Source organism: Drosophila arizonae, chromosome 3 (assembly GCF_054131065.1).
Source record: "Drosophila arizonae isolate 15081-1271.41 chromosome 3, UAZ_ARI_1.0, whole genome shotgun sequence".
Taxonomy (NCBI): domain Eukaryota; kingdom Metazoa; phylum Arthropoda; class Insecta; order Diptera; family Drosophilidae; genus Drosophila; species Drosophila arizonae.
In genome coordinates, this window is record NC_142923.1 from 7,016,702 (window position 1) to 7,028,915 (window position 12,214).

Genomic DNA, 12,214 nt, shown 5'->3' on the forward strand with positions numbered 1-12,214 from the left:
TTTAATTAAGTGTGACACTATCATATACGTCTATAAAACAATTTATATAATATAATAACAAATTGTACAATGTAATTCCAATATATCCTAGTGATCATAACATTATTTCAAATATATATCGATATCGATACCGATAGTAAATCAACGCATGCGATAGTGAATTTTAAATCGAATTGGAACTGAACGAAATGAACGGAACGGCAATTCTTAACTGAACGCTGAAGTAAGTGAACGCTTAGCTCGACTCCTGAATGTTATTTTTATTTTGTGTCGAATTTGTGTACAACAAATTATTTACGTGTTAATTTAAAGAACAGAAGAGCTGCGATAAGGGTGCGCACTTAGACGAGCTTCAAATTTTGCAACGCTTCATGTGTCGTTTAATGCGGCAACGACAGCAACAAGTGGTACCACCACAAAAAGCCAAGCGATCAACGCCAAGTGAAAAGAAAATACAAAACAAAATATAAAATCAAAAAGTAAGCGAAATTATTGTCAGCTATCTATATGGTAAAAAAAAATTTGCGTGGTTGTTCCAACAAAATATATATGACTCGCCTTGTAATTTCTAAGCAAAGTAAGCTGGCGCTGTGCGTGCGCGTGTAAGTTTGTATATATATGTTAGTGTGCGTGTGTATGTGTAAGGCTGCCTGCTTAAAGTACGCTGCGCAGCTCTGGGCCAGCGTCGCGGCATATAAAACAAACAAAACAAAAAAATTCGGCCAGCAATAACAACAACAACGGGCACATTGACAATACAAACGTAACGGGGGGTGTTTGACTGCTCTCTTTGATTGTCTGTGTATATTTGTACGTATGTATAATTTGTTTTTGGTGCGCCTTTGCCAACCAAGCCATTATTTTTTAGTCTTATGACGTAAACCACCGAAAAATCAAAAGTGAGCAGAGCGACACATACACTGACACACAGAAACACACATACGCGTACATGCATAACGAAGCGAAGGTGAGCGCATTTATAAATTCTTGCTTTAAGTCGCGCCTCTTGTTGTTTTTGCTGTTGTTTGTTAATCGCCTCTTCTTGGAATTTCAGAATTTTAGAGCACGTTTCTTGCATTTCAAAGCCGTTATATTTGTAGTAGTTGTTGTTGATAAATTTGAAAGCCCGCCGAAATACGGACGATTGTTTACAATTGCCGTACATTATGTTCATTAGCAGCGAAGTGCATTAGCTTTTATGTAAACAAAGGTGTTGTACCCTGGGACCATTGCAATTGGAATGAAACCAAGAGTATACTAGATTCCATACAAAATGATTTGTATATAAATATATATGTATGTATTCATATATAGTGATTATGTGTACTTATGTACCTTATACATATTTCACAATGTACAGTTAGGTCAAGTCACTTTACAGGGTATGTACGTACTCTAACAATTGTTATAATTGCTGCTGCATTGGCCTATTCAAGCACTGAAGCGATTACAACAGCATACAACAGCAGCGGTAAATTCTTGAGCTAAAGAAATCTTGTTGAAAGCATTTCCTACTCGACATGAAAAGAAATTGTGTTGCCCTCTGCTGCGAAGTAGCTGTTAAAACTATTTTGCAATACAGCAGGCAGACAGACACTGAGCCGGCAGACTGGCGAGCCCATTTGCTTAAGATCATTCACAGTTCGACAGTGATGACAACATCGGGCAGCTGAGAAACCAGTCTTTCAAATGATTCATAAAGCTTAAGCTTCTAACCAACAAGCAATATCTATCGATAGAGGCGCAAATTTAAATATTAACTGACAAAGTTGCATTCGACTGCCGCCAAATGATTCACGCAAACACATACACACACACATACAGAGATGACCCCGCGCAACTTTTATCGCTTGCTTGCTTGCTCTCTCTCACACTCCCTCTCTCTATCTCTCACGAGCTCTCTTCATATTTTTAGTTGTTTCCTATTTTGGTAATTATCGCGTCATGTTTTTTGTTGTCGTCGCCAGTCCACTCAATAATACTTAATGTTTATGTGTTTATCAATTTGTTTAGTTTAGCTTTTTAATTTCAATGCCCATATTTGTGTTTGTAATGAACAGTTTTCACGCACCACGTGCCGCAACTTCATTATTGTTTGCATGCTAATTAACGGCCAGAGATGATGGTAATCATCTGAATTATTTGCGACAATATAGGCAATTATTATCGATTTAGTCTCATTTCGTTCATATATGTACGTATGTATTTGTACATATATTTGTTTTCATAAATGATTCATTATTAATTTTGCGATTAAACTTATCAATTTGATACGAAATATACAGCCATTGTTTCCAGCTTACATTGATTCAAATCCAGGGAGCTGGAACCTAGTTCTTAGAATTTGATTTGGTTCATATGAGCAGAGGCACGCGCTCATCACTACAAATGTTGCTTACACTCCGCTGCCGGTTTGTTATTACGGTAAATAAAGTACCGGCAGCATCATCATTATCATCATCACCATCATCCTCATCGTGACTAAATTTCCAGCTGATTTAATGGAGGGGATGCGTTGAGCGTTAGTGCCTCGTCGCTGCTCGGGGCGTGCAGTTCAAAGAAAGATTGTACTGCTCCCGTTTGTAAACAATGAACAGCTGAGCAAAGCAAAAAAAAAAAAAAGAAAATAGAATAAAAAGAAAATAAAAGTCAAAAGCTGCGCATGTCCAAGACTAATAAACATAGACAAGCACACACATACAAATATAGTGACGGTCGTGCAACGAAATGCGTCTCAAAAAACTACGGTTCGGTTTCTTATTTCAATTATTTTAATTTTAATTGATTTTTAATTCATTAAACAAACTAATGTTAATTTTAAAAATGTTGTAGAATGTCGCGTCATGAAAAATCGAAATCGGTGGGCGGCGGCCTCTTGGAGAGCTGGTTCGGACGACCATCGAAATCGAAAGGTAGCGGCACCTACAACAGCAATTCGCTGCCCCATGGTGCCGGCGGTCGACCTCTGTCTACGGATAACGAGGGCGCCCTCGTTGGTGTGGAGGAACTGCATCGACACATTCAAGACCTAAGCGAGGCGGAGGTGAATGCCAGATTTCTGGAGATTATCGAAGATATGAATATACCCAAGGACAAGCGTGAACCGCTGCTCAGCAAAAACATGGAAGAGCGCCAAAAGATGATATTCATGCACATGAAAGGTAAGTTGAATGGAATGAAGAGGCGGAGGGGAGGGGTGACGCAGCGCTAACAAAGACAAGCAGATAAGATTGACAACTGCACACAATGAGTAGATTGAACGCTAGACAAACACAGTGGTTGTTCGCTAAGTGGGTCGCTATAGAATATAGATTTGACTCAACAAAATTTAAAAACAAAATATGATGAAGTAATCAAAAGCTTAACATTTTAATATGTTTTATCAATCTATGTGAAACATAGATAGGATAGGAACATAGCTTGGATAAAAGTTTGGGGAACAATAATTATTGATGTACTGATTAATTAACACATTGATTGATGACAAAATCATTGAAAGCATATTAATGACAATTGCATAAGGCATTTATAATAAGTATATAAACAAATACTATACTAATTGATGGATACATCACTGCCTTCAATTGAATAGTTTTCTGTTGTCAGCTGATTGATTGACTAACTGTTTGTTTATCCTGAAATGTTTGAGCTGTACATTTAAATTGCTTAGAGCAATTGAACATTTTGAAAGTAACAAAGTAAATAATTGCACACTGAATTAATTCTTTACCTGTTCCAATTTGATGCAAGCTCTAGTTTGCGTGTGATTACTGTAAAATCATCATGTGTTTTTGCCAAGTTTTGTATCTGAGTTGGCAGAATTCCTATTAAATTCTCACCTTGCTCGTACTGCGCTTCTGAGCTATTTCTGCTCATGATTCAACATTCGGCGCACTTTAATTGGAATGTAACGTTATCATATATTGCTGTATTCTATTTACGATATGGATTACGTTATCTAAAACTGAAGTGCAATAAGGGCCAGTACGATTGTATGGTGGTATAGCTTTAAACCCAAAGCTTGCTGTAATACAAATTTTGATTTTTGTAGGGCTCTACAGAGTTGCAGTTGCTCATTTCAATTAACTAACTTAAAGCCTATGCAAATTAGAATTGCTCAAAAATTACGCACACACCTGCCAGGTAACACAGTCTATCTATAGACTACCACAACAACAACAGTAACAACAAAACAGTTTCATTAATTAACTCAAGCGGCACTCGATTGTAGCATTTTAATTAACAGCTGCTCATTGTGGCTGTAGTTGAAATTGTGCGCACAATTAAGTACACTTACTATAGATAAATATTTTATTTAATTGGCACAAAGTTGTTTAATCAAAATGGATTAAATTTACCCATGTATTTAGGTAAAGCAACCACCATGAAACTGTAGCTCGCTATCGGTTTGGCGCCATCTAGTGTTGGGTAGGCGCTTTATGGTATAAACATTCGTTATTGCATGTTAGATATAGGTTAAGTTTGCATTCTAAACTTTATGTTAATTATATATTTATTTTTATATATTGTGGGTTGTTACATGAATTTCTTGATGTACACGTTACATTTTCCATTAAGTCTTTTTCTTATTATTTTTCTACTAATTTTTTAGCAACAATTTGCGAAAAATAGTGCCTTTGTTGCTGTTGATTCAAGTCGAATTGGTTTCCAAGGGTATCTATTCCGATGCAGCTGTTTTCTGTGTTAATTAAATATGACAATATTAGATTTAGATTTGTTATTGTCATCGTCTCTGTGGTTTGGAAGATATTTTTTCAAAGTAGACTTAGAATTAGCCTGTTAAGTGCAATGAATGTTTATATATTTATATACATATTGCTTAGGCGGATATCTTATTTGATTATAGAAAGTTTGTTATTTTTGTTACAGACCTCAAAGACTTTGTTTCTTTTAAAAATGCAAGCATAAACTTAGCTCTCACTGCTTGTATACCCATATATGTATATATTTAGGCACACACTTTCGAAAGCTAATCATCTGTCGATTTAAAAATAATAGCCCTTAAACCATAACCACAACCATATACAACATCATATCGTGAACATAATTTCAATTCTCTACATATTTAGCTAGTACTTATGTAAGCCTGAAGAAGTAGACTTTACAGATGGCAAAGATAAAATTTATGATAATTTAGCTCTCTCAAGTTGATAAGCACCGCGCTATCTGAGCGATATATAGCCATAGTCTAAGATAAGGTTATCAAAATTTATGCAAACATTTGATAGCTGGTAAAATTCTACAAAAATTACAAATCCTTAAGCAAGTATTTAAAGCACTCGGCTCATAAACTCTATTTCATGTACAGTGCATATAAAGCATAAACATACTTATACTATATATGTATGTATATATTTTTTGTATAAACAATTCTTAACTCAGGTCGGTGATGCTATAAGGTTCAATTATTGTTCGTTTATTTTCGCTATTGTTTATTTTTGATATGCCAACCTGTGGCTGTATTTAACGCCTTCTCCGTTCACGTTTATTGAGCATCATTTGGATATATCATCGCCTTTTACACAGCATTTATTTTCAGTTGATTTTGTCATTTAAACACGTACGGACGCACACACATTTATACATGCATATAAGTGTGTATTTGTGTGTGTGTGCGTATATATGGATATGCATTACGTGTAAAGAGTATAAAAATGAAAGCTTTTGCCATCGATGATCTATGAAGATTGCTGCCTTGTCGCACTTGTCTGCAAGTGCTCTTTGATTCCCACCCTCTCGCTCGCTGCTTGCGAGAGAAGCGCATTATTTGTTTAGTTGTTATGCCGATGGCTGGACAGAGAGCGGGAGAGTGAGAGAGCCTTGCTTAGTTGTTATTGTTATTGCTATTTTTATAGTAACTGTTGCCGTGTGCATTTCACACTTGAATTTTTCCTTCTCAAGCAATAAAATTTGCAAAAACAAAATATCAACAAATTCAGCGTCCAGTCGTCTGCTTCTAGAGCACTTGACGTAATTTTAAATATGTGTATATATGTATGTACGCTTTTTCAATGATTATCTTTATAAATATACATGTATGCACATAAAGGCCGCAGTATGCTGGTGCATTTTATTATGTATGTACATATATTTTTTTTTTGGCGCATTCAGCTAATGGTTTGTGATACAATAAAAAATAGAAGAGTCAAGGTTAAACGTAAAGTAACCGTTAAAAATCGTTTCCTCTCGCTGATAAAGTCACAGCATACGCAGCATACGCATTGAATAGCTTCAGATAAGGAAGCCTTGGCGCACCAATAGCAACAGCAACAGCAGCAAAGCGAGTAACTGGAGCGAAACGAACTGACTGCTTGGCGTGCTTAATTTACAGTTAAAATAACTCTGTCTGCTCTTTAAAACAGTAGTTTAAGCCTATGCATTTTTAACAGTGGCTTAACAGGATGTTAAGCGCGTATTAATTAGCATTTGCATTAGTATTTGTGTGTAATTTATAGTTACTTGTATAGATTTACATATTTGCATATTCATTACTCTGTGAACTGTGGTTCAAAATCGATTAATCTTGCTTATTATAATTATCACTCGATTTGTTTGCATAAAAGCTATAAACTGTGCAAATTATATGTACATATGTATGTTTGAAGAAAAACTTGATTCACTTGACACGAAAGATAATACATATACATATGTACATATGAAGGCTTCTTTAAAATTTTAAATCATTTGAATGTGTGCACATCAAACAAGTTTCATGTTGCAATTGTGCTTTTGTGAATTTGACTAAATTGCCTTAACCTATAATCTACATACATATGTACATATGTCGTAATGTTTACCTAGTAGAAAACACTACGTGACACATGCTACATAATGCTCAATACGTGTCATGTAGTACTTGAATTACTATTACAGTTAGAATTATTTGCGGTATAATTAGTCAACGACAAATATATAAAATTTATTTATTTATATATTGTTAAAACTTAACATGGCGTTTACAATACTATGTTAACTCACTGCTAACTGGCGGCTTTCACTCTGCTACTGCTTTCTGTTCGTCTGGTGCAAATGAAAAATTGGGCTTCAACTGTCATGGCACAGCCCCCTAAGTTATACAACCATTTTTCATTAAGTGCATATTTTGACTGTGTATTTTGAATCATTAATTACAACCGAAGATTTTCTGTTAAATAGAGTTTGATTATTTATTGATACAAATCTTTGATTGATTTAAAAAATCAAAGTTCTTGCTGATTTAACTATTTTTATATATTTTTAAGTATATGTGTATATGTAGATATTTGTATACATACATATCTACATATAGATCTTTTAAATTAGTTTTTTCTGCTTTATATATTAAATTAAATTATATAATTTAGTTTTAGCATTATTATTCATTTAACTAGTGAAGCACATCCTGAATGTATCCTTTTCTAATTTACACATCCATTGCACAGGTAAAAACTCACTGGAGCGCAATACGAATTCTCGTTTCGAGAAGCCTATCGACTATATCGAGTATTTGCAGAATGGAGAGCATAGCGAGAATAAGGTTTATCAATGCGTGGAGTCGTTACGTGTGGCGCTCACTAGCAATACGATATCCTGGATCAAAGAGTTTGGGGAGGCGGGTATAGGGCAGATCGAGAAACTTTTAGTGCGTGCCAAAACGGATCGCTCCTATGATCGCATTGAATTTGAGGCTATTAGATGTCTAAAAGCGATTATGAATAATACGTGGGGCTTAAATGTGGTGCTTATCCCCGATCAACATAGCGTGGTACTCCTGCTGGCACAATCACTGGATCCACGCAAGCCACAAGCCATGTGCGAAGCCCTGAAGCTCTTGGCCTCCTTTTGCATTGTATACGAAAGGAATGGATACGAGAAAGTACTGAGAGCCATTACCACAATAGCCGCTACGTCCTACAAGGCCAGCGAGCGATTTAGACCAATTGTGGATGCCCTATTCCTATCCGATAAACATGATCCCAAGCGAGAGCTAGCCGCACATAGTCTGATCTTTATAAACACGTTAACAAATACGCCTTCAGATTTGAATTTCCGTCTCCACTTGCGCTGTGAGATCATGCGCATGGGCCTCTACGATCGGCTGGATGAGTTGAAGGAAATTGTCGAGGGCAGCAACAATGATACACTGCAGCAGCATTATAAGATCTTTAAGGATGTGCGCGACGATGATTTCGAGGAGTTTGTGCAGCGCTTTGATAACGTCACCTTCAACATGGACGATGCCACCGACTGTTTCGAAGTGCTTAAGAATTTGGTCACAGACACAACATCCGAGCCGTATTTCCTGTCCATATTGCAGCATTTGCTGTACATCCGCGATGATTTCTATTTCCGACCCGCCTACTATCAGCTGATCGAGGAGTGCATAGCACAGATTGTTTTTCACAAGGGCTATTGCGATCCGAACTTTGAGAATCGCAATTTTAATATCGACACCTCCGTGCTGCTGGACGATATTGTGGAGAGGGCCAAAGCCACGGAGACGCAGCGATCCGAGGAGTATGAGAAGAAGATCGAGGCACTGGAAAGTGCAAAGCAGGAGGCGGAGGCCAAGGCGGCGCATCTCGAGGAGAAGGTCAAGCTAATGGAGGCGAATGGTGTGGCAGCGCCATCACCTAACAAATTGCCCAAAGTCAATATACCGATGCCGCCGCCGCCGCCAGGCGCTGGTGGTGCAGTGCCACCGCCGCCACCTCCTATGCCTGGCATGGCTGGTGGACCTCGGCCGCCTCCGCCACCTCCTATGCCAGGCATGGGTGGTCCACGTGCACCGCCACCTCCACCAATGCCCGGCATGGGTGGTCCTCCACCTCCTCCAATGCCTGGCATGATGCGACCAGGTGGTCCACCACCACCGCCCATGATGATGATGCCCATGGCGCCGGTGCTGCCACATGGGCTGAAACCCAAGAAGAAATGGGAGGCCAAGAATCCCATGAAACGTGCCAACTGGAAGCCCATTGTGCCTTCCAAGATGTCCGAGAATGCATTTTGGGTAAAGTGTCAGGAGGATAAATTAGCCTCTGATGATTTCCTACAAGAGCTGGCCATTAAATTCTCCTCGAAACCGGTGAAGAAAGAGAACCAGAAGGATGCTGTGGACAAGCCAACAACGTTGACCAAAAAGAATGTCGACTTGCGTGTGCTCGACTCGAAGTCCGCACAAAATCTTGCGATCCTACTTGGTGGCTCCTTGAAGCATCTGTCCTATGAACAAATTAAGCTCTGCCTATTGCGCTGTGATACGGACATCCTGTCCTCCAATATCCTGCAGAATCTTATACAATATTTGCCTCCGCCCGAGCAGTTGAAACGTTTGCAGGAGATCAAAGCGAAGGGCGAACCATTGCCGCCCATCGAACAGTTTGCGGCGACCATAGGTGAGTGAAAGGGGATAGGCAAAAGAACAGTTAAGGATATATATTAAAACACTAAACTCTAAACAATTCTGTATCTTTCAGGTGAAATCAAGCGCTTGCTGCCACGCCTTCACAATCTAAACTTTAAGCTCACCTACGCGGATTTGGTGCAGGATATCAAGCCGGACATTGTTGCCGGCACAGCAGCCTGTGAGGAGATACGCAACAGCAAAAAGTTCTCAAAAATATTAGAATTGATTTTACTGCTCGGCAACTATATGAATTCGGGTTCCAAAAATGAGGCTGCCTTCGGCTTTGAGATATCCTATTTGACGAAGTTAACGAACACCAAGGATACGGATAACAAGCAAACGTTACTGCACTACTTAGCCGAGCTAGTGGAGAAAAAGTTCCCAGATTGTCTGACGTTCTATGACGATCTGTCACATGTGAACAAAGCGTCGCGTGTGAACATGGATGCCATACAGAAGAATATGCGACAGATGAATGCGGCCGTTAAGAATCTGGAAACAGATCTGCAGAACAATAAAGTGCCTCAATGCGACGACGACAAATTCACCGAGGTGATGGGCAAATTCGCAGCCGAATGCCGACAGCAAGTGGATGTGTTAGGTGAGCTATAAGGAGATATCTTACGTAATGGGATAGTTGCTGGAAACTGTGAACAGAATAGCTAAAAGAAGCTTTCGAATTGAATTTACATTATCATATTTATAACAATAATTTATAAGTAATATTTTCGCATTCGCAGGTAAAATGCAGGTGCAAATGGAGAAGCTGTTCAAGGACCTCAGCGAATACTATGCTTTCGATCCGAGCAAGTATACCATGGAGGAGTTCTTTGCGGATATTAAGACGTTCAAGGATGCCTTCCAGTCGGCATACAACGATAATGTGCGCGTACGCGAGGAACTGGAGAAGAAGCGCCGCATGCAGGAGGCGCGAGAACAATCGCAGCGAGAGCAAATGGAACGACAGCAGCGAAAGAAGGCAGTCGTTGATATGGATGCTGCACAGGCGCAGGAGGGCGTTATGGATAGTTTGCTGGAAGCGCTGCAAACGGGCTCGGCCTTTGGCCAACGAAATCGACAGCCACGTCGTCAGCGGCCCGCAGGTGCAGAGAGAAGAGCCCAATTGAGTCGTAGTAGATCGAGGACACGGGTGAACAATGGACAGCTAATGACGCGAGAGATGATTCTAAACGAGGTTCTGGGCTCGGCGTAGCCTGAACTGAGATTTAACCAACTGGATGTACATATATAAATAGACATATATATATATATACTAAGTGCTTAGACATTAGCCAGAATGTATCTATATTTCTGTATTTGTATCTGTAGCTAAGGGAAGCTATTGAAAGACCAACTAAAAGTAGTAGAAAGAATCAATCGACCACAAGCATGCAGACTCGTACATAGACAAGGCTTATATATTAGCTAGTAGGTCTGTATCTATAGATCTGTATCCGTTTATTGCTTTATCTAAGAGACGAACATCAGCAAAGTTGTAGACATTGTTAACAATCATATCTATCTAAATATATATACACAATTATATATGGTATCGGCCTAGTCTACCGATCTATATTTTTGATACGCTTTTATCTAATTTTTTTTCACTTTGTCACATTTAGTCAAATAATACATTCGCTTACGGCTTTTTGGATTCCTTTATATATATACTATATATTATTGTTGTTCTATGTCAATTGTTGTGCACTTCGTTTTCGATGCACAAAACAGAAAAAAAAAGAAACAAACACTATTTTAATATTATACTTGATTCCTTTTGTATTTAATTTGAATTTAAGTTGCATTTTAATTGGACTCTCATTTTTAAATTGTTTTTCTCACATAACAATTTGTTAATTTATATATAAATATGTTTTTTTTTTTTTTGGCAAAATGAATGTATTCATATATAGTTTGTAATAAATACTAGATTAGCAGCGCAATTGAGCAATAACATTTAATTTTGAGAAAAGAAAAACTAAATTTTAACTTGTAATTAATTATTTTTCTACAATTTAGGAATTAAATTCCCACAAAATGCTAAAACAACTGAAATTTATGTGTTTTTATTGATGGAAAAGATTAATTGGGTTCGTTTTGATAATGCCAGGGAATTGAAGATTATCGCGTATTTCATGAGTATAATATATATAAATCATAAATTAATGAATATATAAATTTGTTCTCTTTAATGTTTTTGTTCCCCTTGCCTCTGATCACCATTTACCTCCTATTGCTGGATCGCTTTTCTTGCTTTTCCTTTCGAGAACTATGCTAAACTAAACTTTACCTTTTACTCTTGTCTTCCCGAACTCCTTCCATCACCTATCGTTTCCTCTCATCTAGAGTCTGAAATCATTTTTCGTCGACTCCCCCTCTTGCCTGATTCCTTTGCATTGCATTGCCTTTCTTCTTTTCATTGCCTCTCAAGAGGTTCAGCCATAGTTAATAAATTCTTACAGATTATAACAGAGGCTCTGATTATTAACTATTTTAATCTACATTATTATAATACTCTAAGATTCCATCTTGCTTAACAAATCCATTTACAAATTTCTTAGATAATAACTATTGTCTTAATACAAGATAAGATTTTTTGGAGTTAATCTATAATTATATATTGTTGATCTCTACAAAAAATAAAGTAATATAGTTCTTTGTGATATATTTCGTCTTATACTTATAACTCTTGAATTCAACTGAACTTAACTTATAAAAGCCGCTAATCTTTGCTTCAAAACTATCGAGGCAAAGCAATTGGCCTTGGTCAAATAAATTACTCATGACCAAAGAAATTATATGAAA

General features: G+C 37.7%; 1 protein-coding gene across 3 annotated transcripts; it reads left to right on the plus strand.

Moving 5' to 3' along the window:
* The first annotated feature begins 188 nt into the window (after positions 1-188).
* Positions 189-11,464, plus strand: dia (diaphanous related formin 1). Of its 3 annotated transcripts, XM_089466234.1 has the most exons (6): positions 558-810; positions 869-967; positions 2,833-3,161; positions 7,443-9,398; positions 9,480-10,010; positions 10,150-11,464. In XM_089466234.1, the coding sequence occupies exons 3-6, from the start codon at positions 2,834-2,836 to the stop codon at positions 10,620-10,622; spliced, it is 3,288 nt and encodes a 1,095-aa protein (XP_089322360.1). In that variant the 5' UTR covers positions 558-810; positions 869-967; position 2,833; the 3' UTR covers positions 10,623-11,464. The 3 variants fall into 3 exon arrangements, with proteins under 3 accessions (XP_017857969.1, XP_089322360.1, XP_017857968.1); XM_018002480.2 differs by lacking the exons at positions 558-810; positions 869-967 and adding an exon at positions 189-479; XM_018002479.2 differs by lacking the exons at positions 558-810; positions 869-967 and adding an exon at positions 2,333-2,747.
* The last annotated feature ends 750 nt before the right edge of the window (positions 11,465-12,214 follow it).

What these genes read in the sequence shown, in the direction of transcription:
- dia (XM_018002479.2), top strand. Translation starts at nt 2,728, where the DNA reads ATGCGTCTCAAAAAACTACG. An exon ending in GATATTCATGCACATGAAAG is followed by an intron (nt 3,162 to 7,442) that starts GTAAGTTGAATG and finishes TCCATTGCACAG; the next exon opens with GTAAAAACTCACTGGAGCGC. An exon ending in ACAGTTTGCGGCGACCATAG is followed by an intron (nt 9,399 to 9,479) that starts GTGAGTGAAAGG and finishes TGTATCTTTCAG; the next exon opens with GTGAAATCAAGCGCTTGCTG.